Genomic DNA, 23,241 nt, shown 5'->3' on the forward strand with positions numbered 1-23,241 from the left:
AGCAGTAAACACAATCATGATATACTGTGTACACCCACTTTCTCTCTTTTACACAATTTTAAGTGAGAATGCAAGGTTCTAGGCTTTGGGGTTCTAGAGCTAGATTGTATTATCTAACTGGGAAAAAAGTAGATTTAATTTTTCTGAAGTTTCTCTTTTACTTATCAGGTCTCGCTAAGCTGATGGATGCCAGTGAATCTGTGGCTAAGCTCTCTGAGGAGTTGGCTGTTAAGGAGAAGGAACTGGCTGTGGCTTCTGTTAAGGCAGATGAAGTGAGTACTTCAGTGTTAAATAGCAAAAGGGAATGGATAGCACCAGGATATATAATGGGGTAAAGTGCTATTGCAGCACTTTTCTCATCAATTTTCTCATAATTTGTACATGCCAAAATATATGCATGGTGGTCTAAACAGAGGTGAAACCTCTGTAGCATGTTGATTCAGCATTTTTTTCTGAAAGTGAGGCATATAGCAGAGGTTGAGTGCTTACCTTTTTCTCCCATTTCTCACCCACTCCTGTAAGCATCAGGTTTCCTTTTACGTTTTTTTTTTTTGTTTTTTTTTTTTTTTTTTTTTTTTTTTTGTATGTGTGCTTAGTTGATGTTTATTAGATTTGGAGTCATACCTGCACTTAGCTGAAGATAAAAAGTTAGCAGATGATAAAGGGATTTTACTATTTTTCTTGGGAAAACGTTGATCACAGTTCAGGTTCATATTTTTTCCTTTAGATTAACAAGGTATTTGTGTGTTCATGAGACTGGTGGTCTGGTAGAAATCTGGTTTCCAAGATGATTCCCTGGCAAAGTAGGTTAGGGAATGTATTAATAAAGGCATTCTGTTTGCTAAATAATCATGGAGTCATAGAACAGTTTTAAGGGTTATCTAGTCTGATCCCCCTGCTGTGAGCTGGGACATCTTAAACCAGACTGATTGCTCATACCTGTCAACCTGACCCTGAATATTTCCGGGGATGGGGCTTCTACTGCCTCTCTGAGCAATCTGTCCCCATGTGTCACTGCCCTCATTTTAAATAAAATTCTTCCTTATTTCTAGTATAAATCTACCCTTTTCTAGTTTAAAACATTAGCCCTTGTCCTATGACAAGAGGCCCTGCTGAAAAGTCTGTCCTCAAAAGATACCATAATGCTATGTTAGTACATGATGAATGTTAACTGGAGGGCAAACTTTTGGCTAGTGGTGGCTAAGGACTACCTGCATTCTTCAAGGCCTTTAATCTCATAAGTGAGAAAATTGTGACAGAAAGTGGTGAAATTACACTCCTCACATTTCAGAAGTATGGCAGATACACTGGTAGAGTCACTTTGTTCAATATTTATGTTGTACATTTTGAAATAGCTGTGTGGAAATCATTCGCATAGCCTCTTAATTGCCAACTTTTTCACTAGAGCACTACTTGAGAGTCATCAGAAGCAGGTGACTAATGGACAAATAATAAAAGAAATGATATTTTTTTAACTACATGTAATATCGCTCATAATCTTTATATTTCTAATTTATATTTTTATGTGCGGAATTGTAATGAAAAAAGCAAATGCATCTTGTATTGAAAAAGTATAGGTTCAGGTAGGATGAAAATTCGTAACAAGATAAAAACTGTCTTTAAAAGTCACTGAAAGATCTTCTATCCATTATGAAAATAATTCATTTTTTACTATCCAACTCCTGCTGAGAGACTCATCTGATATTACTTTGTGGTGATTCCATAACCTATACTAATTTTTATTCCATAATTATATAATGCAATATATGGATAGGGGTGGCTTTATATTTTTCTGCGCCCTTATGTATCTGCTTTCTCTGTGTCTGGTAACTTAAATCAAAATGGTAGAACACATGATTATACATTTTATGTGTTTATTATCTATCTCAGGTACTAGCAGAAGTCACAGTGAGTGCTGAAGCTGCATCTAAAGTAAAAAATGAAGTCCAAGGTGTGAAAGATAAAGCACAGAAAATCGTAGATGAAATTGATGTAGAAAAAGTGAAGGCGGAGACTAAACTGGAGGCAGCTAAACCAGCATTAGAAGAAGCAGAAGCTGCACTGAACGTGAATAAAATTTTTATATTTTGATTAGTTTAGTACTATCTGATCCACCTGTGAAAGAAAGTGTAGAGCCATTAACAATCAGTTGTCACTTGATTTTACTGCTGTCACCTGCTCTTCACAGTTAGTGGTCATGTCTTGGGTGAATATGTATGGAGTTGACATTTTGCCTTAAACATATGGAGGTTATTTTATAGCATTTTTATGCTGCTGCCCGAATAATTGGTCATTATGAAGCTGTAAATCTTTCCAAAAGTTACAGAAGTCTTTAGAAAATCTGTTATTCTGACTTCAAAAGCATAATTACTGTGCTAAAAGAATGTTTTTTTCTTCATAGTTAACTAGTTGTATCTTTCTTTTAAGAGGAATGATAGGCTCTCTGTGCCTTCACCCCCTAAAAAAAAAGGTTTAATTTGAAGAACAGTGGGAAACTAAGGGGATTCAGGGCAATCAGAATCAGTGTTAAGAAATTTGGAGGCATTGCTGTACTAGAGTTAAAAAGTAAAGAATTGTGGAATCAGATATCAGTGAAGTATTTCTATTTTTTAAGCTTTCAGTGCCAGTAACCAGAATTTATGTGACAAAAAACATTAAGTGGGAGATGGTAGAAGAAGAGCATTGTTTGCACTTACACTGATATTTAGATAATGAGATGAATGAAACTTCCAAATGTGGTCACAAAATTAATTCATAAAATGCTTGGACTTGTATGTTATCCTGCAGATTCTATAATGTGTCTGTAACTACTCTTTCTAGAGATGTAGCACCATGTGTGTATTTGTAGACAGAAATTAATGTTTGTTCTGAAGTTTTGTATTATTTATTGAACTAAGAAGCATCAGTGATGCTACTAGAAAGTGAAGTAGAAAAAGCAGTGTCTTGAACCAGTCATAATGTTAAAACAAACAAATTATGACAATTGAACTCTTAAAAGTAAAAAATACCATTTTACCAGGAAAACTGCTTTTAATTAAATTTTGTGCAATTTTACAATATACATTTCATCAGTCTAAGAGACTTACAAACTAGTACTTCTGTTACACGTATTTAAATTTGATTTTTGAGTGATGAATTTAGCATTGGGAAAATATTATATACTCATTAAACTTACTAAAGTTTCATGAAACTGTGGAATTTATTACAGGAAGCCCTTTTATACACTTAGTACAAACTTGTCTCAGAGAAAAGTATGAGAAACAAACATTAAAATCAAAACATTGAATGGGAAAATAGCACAATGGTATTGATGCAGCATTCTGTTACATTTTTCTTCAAATAGACCATCAAACCAGTGGATATAGCTACTGTTAGAAAACTGGCAAAACCTCCTCACCTAATTATGAGGATCATGGACTGTTGCCTGCTACTGTTCCAAAAGCAATTAGATCCAGTTACCGTGGATCCAGAAAAGAATTGCTGCAAGCCATCATGGGGAGAATCATTAAAAGTAAGTAGAGTTTACAACCAGGGTTTCTTAAACACCAGAAATACCAATATGTATATCAGAGAACTTATTATGCTGTTTAATCAAAGCAGCACAGGATTTTTTAAAAGCACAAACATCTGGTTTTAAGATAGGCATAGTATATTAATAGAGAATGTCTTCTGCTACTCTTTGAATTCTGTTCTAAGTCTATTACTGTGTTAATTTGCCAATATTATTGCCTCAAATATTTATCATGCAAATGAAGGAAAAAAATTGGGTATTACTGGAGCTTTTTCCAGGAATCAGGAAATCATTAAAACTTTTTATTTATCATCAACATAATGAAATGGGATAAGCATATATTCCCTGAGTTGCTTTTAAAATGTTAAACATTTGTTAGAAAAAGCTATTTCTCTTTCCAGGAAGATTTAAGTCACACTGCACAAATGCACAAGCCAGTTTTTTGTGGGTTTTTGCATTCTTTACATACTTAAAAATGTATCCCCTAGGCTTTATCTTGGTTCAATTTATTTTATGAAATACTGTTTCTTAAATGCTTTTTGAATGAGGTTCCCACTGACTGGAAAAAGGGAAACAAAGCACCCATTTTCAGAAAGGGAAAAATGGAAGACCCAGGGAACTACAGGCCAGTCATTCTCGCCTCTGTGTCTTGCACAATCAAGGAGCAGAAAGTTTCCATGTTACGGTGCATGGAAAATATGGTGGTGCTGGAGGCAGCCAACATGGCTTCACCAAGGGCAAATCATGCCTGACAAATTTGGTGGACTTTTTCAGTAGGGTCAGAGTTGGTGGACAAAGGGAGTGCAAATGACATTATTTACCTCAAGTTGTGCAAGCATTCAACACTGTCTTGGTCAACACAAGATCTTGGTCTCTAAATTGGGAAGATGTGAATTTGATGGATGGACCATCTAGTGAATAAGGAATTTACTGGATGTTCACACTCAAAAAGTAGTGGTCAACAGCTTAGTGTCCAAATGGAAACCAGTGTCAAACAGGAGACATGTTCATCAGGGATCACTACTGGAACCAGTACAATTTAACATGTTTGTCAGAGACATAGACAGTGACATTGAGTACACCCTCAGCAAGGGTGTGTTTGATCTTCTGGAGGACAACCAAAAGGACATTGACAAGCTTGAGAGGTGGGCCCATGACAACCTCATGAAGTTCAACAGGCCTAAGTGCAAATAAACATGGATTGGTGCAACCTCATGCACAATTACAGACTAGGCAGAAAATGGATTGAGAGCTTCCCTGAGAAGGACTTGGTTTTGGCTGATGAGAAGCTCAACACGAGCTTGCAGCCCAGAAAGCCGACAGTATCTTGGGCTGCATCAAAGGAATTGGGGCCAGCAGGTTGAAGGAGATGATTCTCCCCCTCTACTCTGCTCTCATAAGACCCCATCTGGAGTACTGCATCCAGTTCTGGAGTCCCCAACAGAAAAAAGTCATGGATATGTTGAAGGAAGTACAAACGAGGGCCACAGAGATGATCAGAGGGCTGCAGGACCTCTCCTGTGAAGACAGGCTGACAAAGTTGGGGTTGTTCATCTTGGAGAAGAGAAAGCACTGGAGGAACCATAAAGTGGCCTTCCTGTACATGAAGGGGACCTACAGAAAAGCTGTGGAGCATGCTAGTGCTAGCATTATAAGGGCATGCTAATGATCAGACAAGAGCTAATGGCTTTAAACTGGAAGAGGATAGTTTTAGGAAGAAATTCCTTAGTGTGATGGTGGTGAGGCCCCGGAATAGGCTGCACAGGGGAGCCGTGGATGCCCCCTATCTGGGAGTGTTCAAGGCCAGGTTAGATGGGGCTATGAGCAATCTGGTCTAGTGGGAGCTGTCCCTGTCCAGGGCAGGAGGGTTGGAACTGGATGATCTTAAAGGTCCCTTCCAACCAAAACCATTCTATGATTCTATGGAAGTATATAAGTAACTTTAAAGCTTAATTACTGGAGTGTAACTGTTTAAAACTTGATAATAATTGAAAGCATATGGAAGAGCTACAACTCAATAGCACACAATATTAACTATGAATAACACGTTCTTACAGAGGATTTTAGGATTTTTTTTATGTATTCAATCATGGACAAGCTTTTGATTGTAAAATATATAAATAGCTAATAAATATCCTGTGTTATTTTTTGCAGCTTATGAGTGGCCCATTCTTGCAGAGTCTACAGCAGTTTCCTAAAGATTCAATCAATGAAGAGACAGTAGAATTACTCCAGCCTTATTTTAACATGGAAGACTACACGCTGGAGAATGCTAAAAAGGTGTGTGGTAATGTGGCAGGACTCCTCTCTTGGACACAAGCCATGGCAACATTTTATGGTGTTAACAGAGACGTCTTGCCTCTTAAGGTAATCTACCATCTCTTGCTTTGTGTTTGCTTTCCATGTAATTTAATTTCATTTAATAGAAGCGAGACTTAAAAAATATACTTAGATAACTTTATGCAGAGAAATTGCTGAAGACTTTAATGTCTATGGATAATAGAAGCAGAAGAAAATCCATATCCTCTTCTTGATCCTTAAAAGAACACCTAACAAAAAATCAGCCTGTATTAAACCTGTGTGCTTTGGTTTAATGTGCACAGTGAAAGAGGTTTTTATTTTGTTTTTATTATTTTCTAATTACTTTATAAGTTTTACAAGAAGTTGTACCAGCTTAGGGTCTTCATTTCTTCTCTGACGAGTCCTGCAAAGAATTGCAACTTTTTTTGATTTTCTGAGTTCAGCAGAAATATCACCTTAGGAGCAACGAGAATATTCAGCAGTTTAGGATCATGATTTTCTAGAGGGTAAAAAAATGTTGTTAGCTGAAAAAGGACCAATCTCCTGTCTTGATTGCTGATCATTACAGAGTTTACAAATAAAAAAGATATTATAAAGCATATAATCAAACAGGAAGACTGAATGATTGTTCCTCCGGCCTAATCATCATGTACCCATTGGAACCCTTACTTCTTTAATTAAAAAAAAAAAATTGACAGTATATATTAGAAACCTTAAGTACTATGGTCCTATTTAACAAAATATTGGATCTGCAATATATGTGTGACAAAACTTTCAGACAGAATTTTTGAATATTTATACAAATATTTATATAAAAGTTATTTTGATGTATTATTGTCTCATGGTTACCAAGCAAGCAGGCTAAAACAATTTGTCAAAATATGTTCAAATCTTTTATGACCATTATTTTAATGTTTCATCTCTGTACAGGCTAACTTGGCAAAACAGGAAGGCTACCTGAAAGTAGCTAATGCAGAATTAGCAAAGGCTCAGGAGGCATTAGATGAAAAGCAAGCTGAACTGGATAAAGTGCAGGCAAAGTTTGATGCAGCAATGCAGGAGAAAATGGTGAGATTAAAGTCTTTTATTATTATAAAAAATGCTTTCATACTATACTGTTATGTAATCAGAAACTGATACACACAATTAAACCTTGAGTGACAAGGATGAGGTTCAGGTATAAACATAAGAGATTTAAATCTAGATTCACTCATTTTTCTATCTTTCTATGAATAGGAGCATATTAGACAATAGATGCATTTACAGTTCTCAAGAATGAGTTTTAAATAAGTAATATAGTCCTAGTAAGTATAAGAAGATTATGCCTTACATTTTTGCATTCTATTTTTTAATTTAGTAGGACATTTTTTCAATTTTAGGACTTACTGAATGATGCAGAAACATGCAGAAGAAAGATGGAAGCAGCCTCTGCACTTATAGATGGACTGAGTGGTGAGAAAGTTAGGTGGACTCAGCAAAGGAAAGAATTTAAAGCTCAGATTAACAGGTATCAAATTCATCATATATGTGAATAAAAGAAGGAGTCTCAGAGACCAGCCAGTAACTCTTGTCTAATAGTCTGTGTGTTAAAACAAATGTGGGGCATGACAGTAGGGCCATGCTCTGAGGAACTGGGAAACGTGGGAGTCTGCACTGCTTTGCTGTTCAAGTGACAAAACGTTGAGCAGCCTGGGAGCCAGAGGTCCTAGCTGGCTAGAGAGCAGAAAACAAATTGTAATTATTTCTCAAGGTAAAGAGCCTGAACATTTAGAGTCAGCTTCTGTGGAATGCTGCTGTTTCCATAAATTTCCTATGGGGATGCTGGGTGTACCTGTTTGAGGTGTGCTCATTCCAAGGGAATGAAGTTTCCATCTTCTGATAACTACTGTATTGCAGACATATTTTTAAGAAGTAAACTGATTTTTTGCCTCAGTTATGAAAAGAGGATTAGTTGTCATCAGTGCTTTATTGCTATGTAGGGGTGAAGATAGTGTTTTCATATGATACTGCTTCTATGTTTTGCCACAAAAAAAATTTTGTAACCACCAAGAATCTATTTGTTGCTCCAACAATACAACAAGACCAACAAGACCAGTTAATACTCTCCTTAAAATGTAGTGATTACAAAAATTTTCTATTTCAAAAGCTGATTGTCTGAATTAATAAAAATTGAAATTGTACATCACCTTTTAATTATTATTTTATTCCTTTTCTAGACTTGTGGGAGACGTACTGCTCTGCACAGGTTTTCTTTCATACTGTGGACCTTTTAATCAAAACTTCAGGATGCTTTTGCTGAAAGATTTATGGGAATCAGAGATGAGAACCCATGAAATCCCATTTTCTGAGAACTTGAACCTGATTTCTATGTTGGTAGATCCTCCAACAGTAAGTTCTTTGTGCATGATGGTTTTAATTTTAATTTCAATGTATTCTGTGGTGATCAGGCAGCGTTGTGCTTCCTTAGACCAGAACTATAATGCCCAATATTGCTGTGCAGTGCAGTTCTGTGTTTTCCAAATGTTCTTGGCAATTTCCACTGTATATCTGATCCCTGTTTAGACATATAAACACGTGGTGTAATATAAGCAAGCAATGTATACATTTAGAGAATTGCCACTAAGGTAGTGCACTTTCTAGTACCTTGTTTCGAGAACCCGTAACCACTGCTACATGTCACATATCTACTAAAACAGTGGGTTTGATTGGTAGCTGTTGGTTCTGTCAGCATAATCTGGGTCTGGTTTAAAAAATAAAATTTATATCAAGGAGAACATTTAAAGAAGAATGCATAAAGTCTTTTCATTAAATGTGGTTGTATGTGAAATCAAACAGAAGAAAATAATAAAATCTTCAAGTTTCCTTCAGTTAAGCCCCAAAAGCTCTCATCCAGGTTTTCTCTTAATTGATCCCAGTGTTTTATTTGGCTGTCAAGCTGCCTTTTGACTTTCTTACATTTTTAAAATAGATTTTTATTATCCCATAGAGTTAAAAACATCTATAGAAATAATATCTGGGAATTGAAATAAATAATTTTTCATCAGACTCAGATATGCATTCGTCTTGGCTTGTTGCCCCCATTTTTAGTTAGAAAAATCATAACTGAAGTATAATTCCAGTGAGATTTTATTCAAAACTGTTGTTGCTGTATTCTTCAGATTAGTGAGTGGAATCTTCAGGGACTGCCAGGAGATGATCTTTCCATTCAGAATGGCATTATTGTCACTAAGGCAACTAGATTCCCCCTTTTGGTAGATCCACAGACTCAAGGAAAATCATGGATTAAAAAGAAAGAAGAGGAAAATGAATTACAGGTGAGCAATGTTTTAAAGGAATAATGTGCAGTATTATATTTCTCTAGACATTATTGCTTTAGGGTGTGTCTGCATTTGAGTCAGTGTAACTCTTATAAATGCATAGTTGAGAACTTCAGCTTACACAGAAACTGATCATGACACAGATGCATCAGTGGGGAACTTCACAAGAGCTGTAAATCCCATCCAAGGACTTGAAAAAGATAGTATAGTAAATTAATACTGGTATGAAATCTATCAAGAAATATGAAAGAGAAGGTGGTAGCCTTGTGTTCAAAAATGGTGAATGCATTCTCTGTACAAAGGGCAAAGTGGTGAAAATAAGAGCAAAAGACTATAATATAAAACTGTTAAATGAAAGTAAGTAGGGCAACTATTCACCAATAGTTGCAGATCACAGGCAAATGCAGGGTAATTCGTAGCTTTGAAAATGCAGATTCTACTCACTACATCTTTTTGTCCTGATATCAACTTTTTTTTTTTTTTCTTGAGGTAACAACTTTGAATGACAAGTACTTCCGTACACACCTCGAAGACAGCCTTTCACTGGGACGACCACTCATGATTGAAGATATAAGTGAAGAGTTGGATCCAGTCCTTGATAATATATTAGAAAAGAATTTCATTAAATCTGGAACTTCTTTTAAGGCTAGTAATCAAACAAAAGACCTGAATTAAGTGGTTGCCATTTTGATGAATAATATTTTACATTTACTTATGCTGAATGAGGTAAACTTTGTATTCAGTCGAGTGATATGAAGAATCAAACTGAAATCATGAAATATGGGAGACAGATGACCAATAAGTTAATGAGTCTAACATTTAACTATTAAAGTTACTGCTGAAGAGGCCAAACTGGAATCCTACTGAATGCTTACAATATTTTCTGTTGATTTTCAAGCACTTTCATTTTACACCCTTTAACAGAATTAATAGAATTTAAAAGATATCTCTCTTCCTGCTGATTGTAGCCATTACAGAACCTTTGATCTGGAATAGAATGTTTTTATGATGGTACAATGTAAAAAGCATGAAGTTTTGTTAATAAATCTTAACTTATGCTTTTTGTTCTGAAGCCATAAATTAGAACAATACGGTGGAAAGAATCCCTGTATTTTCCTGAATAAGAATGTGACTTGTATAACGTACCCTAACTGCAACCTTTGGTCATCAATGGTTATTTTCATGACATATCTAAACTGCGAGATACACTTATTCCCTCTGACATTTCTAAGTAATTTTTTTCCTGGTCTATATAATTGAGTCAAATAAAGCTCATTTTCTTCTGCTTAATACTGTTATAACATACTCCACAGGTGAAAGTTGGTGATAAGGAAGTTGAAGTTATGAGTTCATTTAGACTGTACATTACTACAAAGCTACCCAATCCTGCTTTCACACCTGAAATTAATGCAAAAACCTCAATTATTGATTTTACTGTTACAATGAAAGGACTTGAGAATCAGTTACTGAGAAGAGTAATCCTTACTGAAAAACAGGTAACCTAACAATGTGCATAAACCATAGCAATGCTTTATTTTATTTTTTAAAATTTTTATTTATTTTATTAGTTTAATTAACTGTTATTATTATGTAGAGAAAAAGAAATGTTAACACAGAAAAAAATACTGGCAATTTTCTAAAATTTTATTCAGATTTGCTGTAGAAATTCCCAAATAACAAAATTAAACCTAGACCATCTTCTACATGTTGTTGTTAACATGACACAATTAAGCACAAGCATTTGGCATTTATAAGATACTTCATAAGATACTGAATAAACCCTGCTTAAAATAAAGTAAAGACATTACAAATCCACAATTTAGATACCTGAAAAAGTAAAAGTAAAATGCTGGTTTCATGAACTTGAAAAATCAGCACCTGAATGTTGAATATGAATCATAGGTACAATCCCATAAAATGTCATGCTTTTTTCTTTTTTTTTAATAATAGGAACTAGAGGCAGAACGCATTAAACTCATGGAAGATGTGGCTTCAAATAAGAGGAAGATGAAAGAACTGGAAGACAACCTTCTGTACAAACTAAGTGCAACTGAAGGTTCTGTATCAACGTGTAAAAGACCCGGGATTAGGCAGATTAAATTTATATGTATTAGAACTTTTCTATACAGAAATTGACTTATCTATCCAAGGTACAAGAGAATATCCAATGGTAGAAATTTGAAGTATGGTCATTTAACAGAGTATGAAGGATTTGGTACTACAGAATGCCACTATATACAATCCTTCACACTTAAGTATTTTTAACACCTAGCTAGGTTTGGTGAAACAAGTTAGTTTCTTGAGAGAGACAGCTTTCTTGAGAGGTTTCTGCTCCTCAAATGAGATAAAGTCATGGGCAAATCCTTAACCCATTGAAAACCCTGTGTGAAATGGTCAAACTTAAATGGTGTTGAAGGGTTTTGCAGTCTATTAGGAGCCTGAAATTCACATGGTGAATTACTGTATCTCTCTGTTGGAAAAAGAATGTGGTAGCTTCTAGCAGATTGGTCAGTAAGTACTTGAGATGTATGAATACTATTGTGTGACCATTGCTTTTAGGACCCAAAGTCTTCTTGACTTTGAGCACACCAATCGAGAGACTTCAAAATAAGTGAAGTACTGCATATGATTAAGTATATTATGTACAGAAGAGAGCTGACTTCTCCAGTACATGCAACAGCTTTGCAGCATGATACATTTAGCAGTATAGCTACATACATATTGACGTAGGTTGAGTGTATTTGTTTAGTGTTTTGATTATAGAAATAGTTTTTTGTATTATATAATCCATTTGGTCTCCATTTAAAAAGCTCTCTACAATTTGGTAAATTTTGTCCATTTGTTATAAATAATTTCTGTAATTTGGCCTTTCACATGAAGTGAAAAAAATTGCTACAAGAGTGTCCTAAACATCCCGTATTTGACTTTTCAGGTTCACTGGTAGATGATGAATCCTTGATTAGTGTTCTGCGAACAACTAAGCAGACGGCTGCTGAAGTAGCTGAAAAGTTGACTGTGGCAACAGAAACTGAAGCAAAGATTACCACTGCTCAGGAAGAATATCGACCTGCTGCTACACGAGGAAGCATCCTTTATTTTCTCATTACAGAAATGAGCATGGTCAATAATATGTATCAGACTTCACTGGCTCAGTTCTTGAAGTTATTTGATAATTCCATGGCCAAGTAAGAAGATGAAAAAACTTCTACTACTGTTCAGATGTTTGTCTTCATGATGTGTCTGCTGCTACTAATGTGTTTTCTTTGTGCTTTGTTTTCATGATTCAGATCTAAAAAGTCTCCTGTGCCTCAGAAAAGAATCTTAAATATTATTGAGTATCTCACATTTGAAACCTACGCATATTCTGTTAGAGGCTTGTATGAAGATGACAAATTCCTGTTTACCCTCCTTCTGACATTAAAAATTGATCTTGAGAGAGGACACTTGGAAACCAAAGAGTTCCAGGTACTCATTAAAGGTAAGTTTAAAAAAACCTGTGATATGTAGAGCTATATGTCAACTTTTTAAATTCTTAGACCATTTGAAAATAACATTTCTGGCCGCGTGGTTTCCACCAATATTTCTTCAGGAGGTGACTGTCCTTATGCCTTCTGTGGTCCAGTGAAGTTCTGCAGTTCCTCATCTCAATTCTACCTCTACTGTTTACCCAGCCTTTACAGGAGTACTTTTAGGAACTTCTGTCTAGAACATGTGATGGAGGGTTCTCACTTCCCTTTACCATAGTGATTTGATAGTGAACTGAGAATACACTTCTTGTGCATAAAATGACAATAGATTTTCAGTAACTATTCATGTGATACTTAATAAGATTGAAAAGGGGGCAAACGCATTGCCAACTTGACCTGGACTCAGGTACATTCTAAAATGAATGAATTGTTCACTTTTCCTCCTTGGATGAGCAGTTTCCCATGCAAAATGAATGCCATCTTAACAAAGTAAGGAAGCTGAAGAAAGGATTTGTTTGAAAAATAAATCTCCCTTCCTCTTTCCATTTCTTTACTGGATGAGCTTCTGTTGCTCATCATCATCCATATTCTCAGGGGACTCTTCAGTCAAATAAGCATTGCTTTTTGAAATGAAACTATCTCTAGAACTCGTTATCCAGCTAGTGTCAGGAGATTATCAACCTTCAATCTTTCCTTCTGCAGAAGTACGTAAATTGAATTCCACTCTATTTACTGTATTCCATTAAAGACAAACACTAGGTCCTTCCTGAATATTTTAATGCTATAGCTTCAAGGTAACCCTAAGTCAGGAAAAAAGAGAATGCAGGTCCTAAAATTATAGGAAAATAGCCTCCCATGGTGATAGCATAGAAACTGTGATTAAAATTCTAGAAAAAAACCCCACCAAAATCAGAAAGATATGAGAAAATCTAAGGAGTTCATTGACAATTTTGTAAGTACCTTTGCACTTAGGTAGGCTGTGTCCTTTACCAGTAGAAAGCAAGGGACTGGCACAAGTGAAGAATATGATCTCTAGCAGAAAATATGTTCTGTTAAGAAGATCCATAAATATCAGAGAGCATGCAACAGACGAACTGCCAAACATCTTCAGCTTTGCTGACTTAGGTAAAAAACAGAGATATTGCCAAGTATGCTCTTTCATGGGCAGCTAATGATTGCATGTTAAAATTAAGAAAGTCTTTTTGGCTAAAGTGATTGTGATTCTCTCCCAGGACTCAATAATTATTTCTGTTGGTGTATTGTATTAAATTTGCAAAATATTTTATTCTGGAACAGGGTATAATTTTATAATAATAATGCTAAAAATAGATTACAGGTTTGTCTGAGACTTTTTGTTATCCTTGATTTCTGTTATAAGAGTTTGCAGAGACTAAGGGAGTTATTTCAGACTATACATGCTAATGCCAAAGACATAAGAGGATACTTGGAGGAAACTTCACCATACGGTTTTAGGAGCAGGGAAATGTGTACTTACACCTCAGATTTCCTGAAGCAGCCTGTTCTTTCTGTGAGGTTATTGAACTTGCCATCCCCAGGGGTAAAGGCAAGGAAAAAAAAGTGCAGTAGGCAAATTCATAATAAAAGCACATGAAGTAGCTTTACTTTTTTGCTTGAGAGGAATAATTTGGATTTGTACACAGGAACTCTGCATTCTTGAACAAGCACTCATCCTTTAACTGCCCACTCAGTAGTTCATGAAAACATTCAAATTAATTAATCATATCTAATTCTGTTTCTAAATCCTATCCAACTGTATCTGCATGGGCAGGAAAGCCTTGCACAAAGTTTCTGCATTCTGGAACTTTTCACTTATGCCTGTGAGTGGCAAAATGAGAACTAGGAGGACAAAATACTTTTGCATGAATTGCATATTTCTCTCATTAACATAACAAATGATTAACTGTAAGAACTTAGCAGGATTTATGGAAAGATGAGCTATGTATCTGAACAGCAAGACTAGCAAGTATTACTCTGAGAAATACATTGTTTACACTTTGTTACTTCTCATTCTTCTGAATAAGTCTCTCTCAAAAAATGAAGCTTTGAAAGTTTTAAAGGGCAAATTTCCCTAAAACTTTCCACACATTGAAGCTTTCACTTTCTTTTATTCCCATTGGCATAATAATGTCCAGATTCAGCAAGATGAGTCTCGTGTTTTTACTGAAGGATATTCATGTAGCTAGGGAAGTATTTAGTTGTTCTGAACTGTGTGTTTATTAATTTCAAAGAAGCAGAGCTGCTGTATCCTGAAAATAATCACTGACAAGACAAATAAAATTTTTGCATCCTGTAAGCCTACAGGAAAACATCTCAAAGAGTCAAATCTTTCCTTGTAAAATCTTTAATGTAAGCAGAAGAGATTTCGGGAAAATCAGAAAGGCTTTCTTGTACTGTAGCATCTGCAGCACCATAAACTTTCCTATACTGTGTCAGAACATCTAGTCCTTTGCCTAAAAACCACCATATGTAATGTCTTCCCAGTAATTTAGTAAAATTAAAAAATGTGCATTATTTGAGGAATTTATATTCTAATCTACTTCTCACTCCAGTGGTAAGTTTGTCTTCTATTCTTTTCCATCTTGCTTTCATGATTCATTTTCTGTGCATGCCATTCATGGAGAATTTGAGGTTGAGATGGATGCACAAAAAGAAAAAAGATATCTTTGTTAAAACCTCTTCATATCCTATGGAAAATTGGACACATTTATAAAAGTATTAATATATTAATTGAAAAGAAACGATATACATTTATGTATGTAGGTTTTGGTAAGCATGTATGTATAATTTGAAAGTAGTGAAATAATTACAGCTCATACATATATAGACTATGTATACACGCACATACATGCTCTCATATATATAAATGCTTTAAAATAATAGTTATTATTTGAAACTTATGGGGTTTTATTCAGTCTGTTTGTAACAAGTTAGTGAAATTCATTATACTAATAATATAAGTGAATAAATGAGCTCTATTTCTGGAGCCTACTGAAACAACATCCTCTAGTTTTCCCAACAAGTGGCATTAATTAATTTGTGTAGGACTGGGGGAGGCAGCTACAACAAAAATAAAATTATTACACAAAGTTAATTATTATAAAAAAATAAAAGTTATTCTGTCTAAAATTGGTTTGCACTCTTATCTCAGAGGTGTTACTTTGTATTTCCTTTCTTGGTTGCATAGCAGAAGACATGAAACATCTATTATCTGCTGGCTGTCTGGCCATACACATGCCATTTAAAATGCTTTGTGTTTGTTAGTCTGCTTCAAGATTGATTGATTCCATCAGTCCAGAGTTTGCTTCTTCTCTTGTTGTGTCTGTTGGTTTTGGGTTTTTTTCCTAATACTTCAAGTATAATTGGTAGCATCCTATAAAATTGTAACAACTGTAGGGAGCACACGATCTAAGATGAGAGGCTGAGAGAACTGGGCTTGTTCAGCTTGCAGAACAGAAGTCTAATGAAGACCCAGTAGTAGACTTCCAACACCAGTGAGAAGGCCATTAAGGAGGCAGACCCTAGCTCTACACGGTGGTGCCCAGTAGGAAGATGAGACAACATAAATAAACTGGAAAAAAAGAGAGGTCCAGAGAAGATGTAAAGGGATTTTTTTTTTTTAATTGTAAGGACAGATAAACATTAGAACAAGTTGTCTAGAAAGGTTGTGCAGTCTCCATCCTTGGAGGCTTTTGAGATCAGACAGGATAAAGACCTGATTTTATCACATAGCTGACCCTGCTTCAAATATGAGGGCAAGAGATGTCCCGAGGTCCCTCCCAGACTAAATTAGCTCATGAGTTTATGAAATAAATGCTAAGTACACTAGATACATAGCCCCAGTGAAAACTTAATGGTCCAGAAAATAGGATTTAAAAAGAAATCTCAAATATATTTTCACCCCTAGAATATCAGAATATTTTCATCCAGTATATAAAACCAAGAATATTTTAATCTACAGGAGGTGCAGCATTGGATCTACAGGCTTGCCCACCCAAACCATTCCGCTGGATTCTTGATATGATGTGGCTGAATTTAGTGGAATTGAACAAACTTCCACAGTTTGCAGAAATTTTGGATCAGGTAATATTTACTAATTATCTTTTTAATGTTAATAACTGGTTTTCCAATCATAATTGTGCTCCCGTATTTTACATTTGGAATGCACAAGAGATGCAGTTAAGAACAAGACCAGAGAGAATGCAAAATACAGGCATATAAATCAAGCTAGGTAGCATGAATGAGAGTACATTTGCTCTATGGTCTTTTTTATCTGATTTATTTTTTTTTATATTTTACTCACTGAGGTAGAAAGAGAGGAGAGAACAAGAGCAAAGAACTACTAAGTCTGTGAAAGGCAAAGGAGAAAGGAGAAAAAAACACACATAGCAAAAACTCTCAGTGTCAGGTTTTAAGTTAAAATGTTTTTTTCTTGAGTCTTACAGATTTTTATTAGTAAACTGTAAAAGTACTCATTTCCATTCCAAGGTTAATATGTTATTCTGATATGATGAAACAGCTAGAAAAGCACAATTTTATCAAGACATAAATGAACTTATATGAAAAGAAAATTTTTACGTTTATCAATTATTTTGTTTACTTTGCTAAATTTATCTTCTTTTTTAGTGTACTTAAAACATCCCCTATGATTTCTCTTTCTGTACCTTTGAAGCACTCCTTGTTGATCAGGCTGATTAACTTCTTCCTGTTACAGCAGGAGCCAAACAGGTCCATTTGGTCATAACACTCAGTGCTGAGAAGGGTAGCACAGATTTTATCTGAATGATGTACCTGGAAGGCATCCTGGCTGTTTCCCAGCTCTGTTTCAGTGCATGATCTGGATACTTGCTCATTTCCTATAGGTTTTGGTTTCTAGAGATATCAAAGCAGGGTGTTATGTTAGGAGAAAGTTGGAGAAATCCTAGTTAGGTCTTCACTTGGTGTTGTTAGGAGACCTGAACCCAAAATGCATGCCTCTGCACACTGGCTTACATTATTTGAATTTAGTAACAGTGCTATAAATTATGTATTTTCCTTTTAATTTTTAGATTGTAGTAGTTCTATTGTGGGACTTTTCTTGAATTGGTGCAAACAAAATTTTTTATTCCAAAATATTTAGGTGACCATTATACCCCTGAAGATGCTTTTTTTGACTGCTTTTTGGCAGTAACCTAAAATTTCCATGTATTTGCAAGTTAAAAAGTGACAATTAGTTGTTTTTAGTAATAGGTAGAGGTGACATCTGGGAGGGAACCAACTAGGGTATAAATTTAATAAGCAAATATGGAAATAAAATCTTTTAAATACTTATTTGCATCCTTTAGATATGCTGTAAATACAACTGTATCATCATTATTTAGTTAGATGCAAACAGAAAATTATTTAAATGAAGTCCAAAGAAGCTTCAGTATGGTATGTCCTGTTCTCAAGAGATTGCATGTGTTTTTCTTTTTTCTTGCCAGTTACAAATTTTTTCTATTCTAAAAATTAAGTCCTCCAGTCCCTGATGCTTAGTTTAATAAAGATATATTCCTTTTTAAACATTTAGATGACCCTGTTCCTTTTCACACTGTTACTACTTCCAGCTGTATTCACTGTACACAATTAAAGCTTAATGATTTTGGATCTTCTCTGAACATTCTACTAGACTGTGCTTAGGTTCATGTCAGTTAATGTAGAACTGAGCTAGTAGCTTATGAAGTAACTTTGTCTCAGACTTGTATTATAATTCAGGAAGGGACATTTGGCGTCTGTGGATCTCTCAGAATGAGTTTTGTTATGGGAAATATGTGGCTGGAAGAAGTCCCTGTATGTTCGTTTCTTGCTCCTCTCCTGCTCTGTTCTTGGTGTGGGTTGCTCTGCAACTGCTTCTGTTTGAAACCAAGTCAATCAGCTGGACAAAGCTCTTTGGTCCATCATAGGCATACAGAACAATATTTCAGAATAGATGATATCAGTGTGTTCCTTGTTCTCTTTCCAGTGATCTTGGAATATTGCTGAAGCTGACTCAGTTACTGTATTATGGAAGGCTCAGTTTTTAGTATGTTCTATCCACCAGTATCCCTTGTCCTGTTAGGTCATGGGTTCTAAGAGGATCCTAAATAATGAGCATATTTGTGATATTTTTTCTTTTTATTTATTCTTTCTCAAGTCAAACACTTTACTAGAGTCTGTTGTTTTTAATTTGGGATCTTTTGGCTGGCTGGACAGTCACAGTCTGTTTCTCTTGCAGTATAGAATTGTTTTGGTAATTATTGATTAAGTAGCTGCTGCATGAGTCTGTGAGGAAAGTGCACAGATAACTGATTAACCTGCATCTTAATTAAAACATTTATATCTGTACAATCTTAATAGCAATTTACATGTCATATGTCTTAAATGCTATCGTCTCTTAGTGTTACTTGTAATATATCCTAACACAATAATAGACTGTCACTAAAATGCACATTTCCAAGGGGATTTTGTTACAGCTGAAATATGTTTATATGTCCGTTAATGTAATAAATTTAGGTAACCAGTAATGAAAAGGGATGGAAAAGTTGGTTTGATAAAGATGCTCCTGAGGAAGAAGTTATACCTGATGGATATAGTAATTCACTTGATACCTTCCGCAAGCTCTTACTCATCAGGTAAGCATCTTCAGAAAGTTGGGAAATGTATTCATGGTTGCATCACGTGTCTCTATCTATTTTTTCTTGATTGCTGGGTGACATGAAATACTATTTAATTCAGTCACATGAAATATTATTTAATTCATTCATTTTGGAGATAACCCATGGGGAGTCTAACAGAGTACTTCTAGAAAATATTTTTTATAGCTTTGTTTTTATATTGTGGAAATAGAAACTAGGAACTGTATTGCAATCTTTTCCAAAATGCCACTGAAATTAGCTATCTAAATTGAATAATTCACATAGTTTTAAGGTGTTTGGGGTTTTTTTGTTTTGTTTCTTGGTTTTTTTGGTTGGTTGGTTGGTTGGTTTGAGGTTTTTTTGTTGGTTGGTTGGGTTTTCGTGGTATTTTTTTGTTTAGGTTTTGGGTGGGTTTTTTGTTTGTTTTTAAATAAAATATTTTAGATAACTTTAAAACAAAAATGTATTTATGAAAATGAAAATCAGGTGTTCAAAAGCCCTGTTTGAAAAGTGTACTATAAACGACAGTATTATCAGTTAAGATCTCTGTGAGAGGCCTTGGGATAGAACAGAGTTTCACAAAGCAGCATTTGGCTGCCTTATGTATGAGATCATATCTTCCTATGTTCATTGTATACTTTCCAAGTGCTGCAACAAATAAATCAGAGACAGTAAAAAAACCATTAATTACTAGGCCATGATTTGTCTTTGGAGCATATTCAGCCTGGGCAGTAAAAAAGGCCAGAGTCTGATGGAAGAAGTGCTATATTGTTTTATGCTGCACCCTAAAGGTTTGGGGGAAGCATCTGAGTCCTAATCGTTTAAATAATACACCTACCTACACACTGAAGCTGTGCAAAGTTAGATCTTTCATCCAAAAGTAGTTGTTTGGGGTTTTTTTCTGATAGGAAGAATACAGACTCATCCCCAACACAAGTGCAATCCAGTGCAAAAAACCTCAGTCTGTACCCTGAAAGACAAAGAGAACCAATTAAACCTCTGCTGAATGTTTCTAAATGGCAAAACCAATCTTACATTTGCCTACTTGGGTCCTCAGATACAAAAGCTCTTTCAAAAATGATGGATGTCCCAACCTGATAAAGGTACCCAGAGCAGAAAATCCCAGTGCAAATAGTTTCATTAAAGCAAAATTGTAGGCAGGTGAAAAGTATTAAACAGTCATAAGTAGAAAGTAATTTCCCTGTTTATGATTATGTCTGTAAAGAGAAACCTGCAAACATTTATATGGATGTGTGCGTATGTATATGTATATACATACAGAATACACACACCTCTATTTGGTGAAAATAATATTCTAATTTAAGTCTGGTATTTGCAGGAAGAAGTATTGCATTTGTATCTCAGTATATATTTTGTTGCTAGGTCTTGGCGTCCAGACCGAACACTTTCACAAGCCAGGAAATACATTGCAGATTCCTTGGATGAGAAATATACAGAACCAGTTATTTTAAATTTAAAAACAACTTGGAAGGAAAGTGACACACGAACACCTCTCATCTGTTTTTTGTCAGTGGGATCTGACCCAACTAATCAGATTGATTCCTTGGCTAGAAAGCTTCAATTGGGTATGAATTATTCATTTTCATGTGTTAGATTGAGTAATGTAAGTGATTTCAGAGATTTTTTTTTTAATGAAAATTATTTCTTGAATTCTGTTGCACTATTGATAAGTTGATGGTTCAGTAACTAGAGATAAAATAATATTTTAAATAAAATGTGGCATGCTGAGAGTAATTCTGTAGGCAGATGGACAAATTATTACCATCCTTCCCAGTGAAGATTCTCTTTTAATTCCTAAGTGTAAGACAATGTTTATTTTACTATTATTTTCTTTGCATTCTGGCATAGTGGCAATACTATTTTCTTGTTTTATCTCTTAGCTGCAGATTACATAAAATCAGCAACCTGCTTACAGGATTATTTTTAAAAAAAAACACACACACAAATTCTGCATCTCTATATCCTGGACTTCATGGCTCCATTATATGGAAATTTTGAAAAATTGTGCATGCAAGTCATTATATTAGTCCCATTAGTATGTTCAGGAATGCAATTTTACAGCTATGCATTTAGCTGATTTCTAAGCCTCTGTTACCTACACTTTCAGAAAAATTTGGCTTCGTAGTTCAAATACTGTGGCTTACTTCATTAAAATTTGGCACAAATTCCCTCTGACAATAATAGTATAAGTCATAGTCTTTCACTTCTGCAAACACTGTAAATATTGTGGATGTATATTTTAATATCATTTTACAAAGTTTCAGTGTTTAGAAAAAATATATATAGTAGCATAATATGGTGAAGATATTTTACTTTCAGAAGTACACAGCTTTGTATAAACTTATACTTATCTGTGCTTTATATCACTGGGGTTTTGGACTCAGTTTGAATTCCTACTTTTTCTGAAGGAAGTAAATTCATTGATCATGTATTTTGAAATATTTTTCAGAATGTAGGACCATCTCTATGGGTCAAGGACAAGAAGTTCACGCACGCAAATTCATACAGATGTCGATGCAACAGGTAGGAAAAAAATGCTGCAATTCAAGTTGATTGTCTGTTTTAGCATTCTTTTACACCTCTTTTACATGCAAGTTTTAATATTTTCCATTTTCACCCTACTATTGGGCATATCTGTGGGTAAAGAAGTCTTGAGTGCCTGAGCATAAAAACAGTCCACTGTGTGACATTCATGTGCCAGTGTGTATCAGCACATCTCCCAGGAGTAGTATTGAGCAACTTTTCAAAGGTAGCACATTACCTACTTATCACTGGGCTATTTTCTAAAGGTATAAGGACATCATGTCACAGTTGTGTCCTGCAGAACCTCTTCTGTAACCATGTAACCTCTCAAGTCCTTCCACTCCTCACTACAAGAAAGACAGTGAGTGTCTGGAGCATGTCTAGAGAAGACCAACAAGGCTGGTGAATAGTCCGGAGAACAAGGGTGGGTGAGGGAACTGAGACTGTTTAGCCTAGAGAAGAGGAGCCTGAAGGGAGACCTTATTGCTGTCTACAACTACCCGAAAGGAAGTTGTAGTCAGGGGGCTCAGCCTCTTCTTCCATGTAACCTGTGATAGGATGAGAGGAAATGGCCTCAAGTTGCACCAGGGGAGTTTCATGTTGGATATTGAGAAAAATATATTTGCTGACAGTGTTGTTAGACGTTGGAAAAGGCTGCCCAAGGAAGTGGTGAAGTCAACATCCCTGGAGGCATTAAGAAAATAGGTGGATATAGCACTGCAGGACATGGTTTAGTTTGCATAGAGGTGTTGAGTTGATGATTGGATGGTTGGTGTTGATGATCTTAGAGGTCTTTTCCAATTTAAATAATTATGATTCTGTGATTCTAAATATTGTGTCACCCACAAAAAGATGTATACCACTTCGGAAAAAGAGAAAAAAAAAGTCACTTTTTATCAGATGGTGTTTTTTCTGATGTGCAAATTCACAGATATATGTCTCACACTTCTTTGTGTTTGTATGTCTAGAAGGTTATCCCAAATTTCCAGTTCATGGGAATGGTGAAAACTGGGCATCCCTGCCTTTCTTTGTCCTCGATTAAAACCAAAAGGATACTCAAAATAGCATTCCAATAGAGCTACTAGCAACAGTTTATGAACTAAAAGCCTTGTTGGTGTACACATTTTACAGAGGGAGGATTGTATGAACATAGGATTTGCAAGAACAAAACAGTTAGTGACTATGAAGACAAATATCTGGGATTTTTCTTACATTTAGTCAAGAGCATATAAAGTATTAAACCTGCTAATCTGTGTTACAGTTAGATAATTTCTAAAAATTCATCTGGATTCATTTGGAAATATAACAAATCGATGAAAGATTTTCCTCTAAAAAGTGCTTCCTCATTAAAGAAGGAAAAAAATCCTTTATTTTTTTTTTAATATTCATCAGTTCACCATACATATTACAAATTTATTTTGTTACCAAATGTTATTTCTTTTTTAATGAAC

General features: G+C 35.1%; 1 protein-coding gene across 1 annotated transcript in view; it reads left to right on the forward strand.

Moving 5' to 3' along the window:
• DNAH8 (dynein axonemal heavy chain 8) overlaps window positions 1-23,241 on the forward strand; it is a 121,003-nt gene that overhangs the window by 82,357 nt on the left and 15,405 nt on the right. Inside the window, exons 66-82 of the mRNA XM_030446786.1 lie at window positions 169-272; window positions 1,891-2,067; window positions 3,344-3,511; window positions 5,666-5,878; window positions 6,743-6,880; window positions 7,192-7,319; window positions 8,029-8,200; window positions 8,971-9,126; window positions 9,619-9,774; window positions 10,443-10,625; window positions 11,080-11,185; window positions 12,062-12,314; window positions 12,417-12,607; window positions 16,576-16,697; window positions 19,125-19,243; window positions 20,630-20,832; window positions 21,717-21,790. Coding sequence (XP_030302646.1) covers window positions 169-272; window positions 1,891-2,067; window positions 3,344-3,511; window positions 5,666-5,878; window positions 6,743-6,880; window positions 7,192-7,319; window positions 8,029-8,200; window positions 8,971-9,126; window positions 9,619-9,774; window positions 10,443-10,625; window positions 11,080-11,185; window positions 12,062-12,314; window positions 12,417-12,607; window positions 16,576-16,697; window positions 19,125-19,243; window positions 20,630-20,832; window positions 21,717-21,790 — 2,663 coding nt within the window. The remainder of the gene's footprint in view (window positions 1-168; window positions 273-1,890; window positions 2,068-3,343; window positions 3,512-5,665; window positions 5,879-6,742; window positions 6,881-7,191; window positions 7,320-8,028; window positions 8,201-8,970; window positions 9,127-9,618; window positions 9,775-10,442; window positions 10,626-11,079; window positions 11,186-12,061; window positions 12,315-12,416; window positions 12,608-16,575; window positions 16,698-19,124; window positions 19,244-20,629; window positions 20,833-21,716; window positions 21,791-23,241) is intronic.

Source organism: Calypte anna, chromosome 3 (assembly GCF_003957555.1).
Source record: "Calypte anna isolate BGI_N300 chromosome 3, bCalAnn1_v1.p, whole genome shotgun sequence".
Classification (NCBI taxonomy): Eukaryota; Metazoa; Chordata; class Aves; order Apodiformes; family Trochilidae; genus Calypte; species Calypte anna.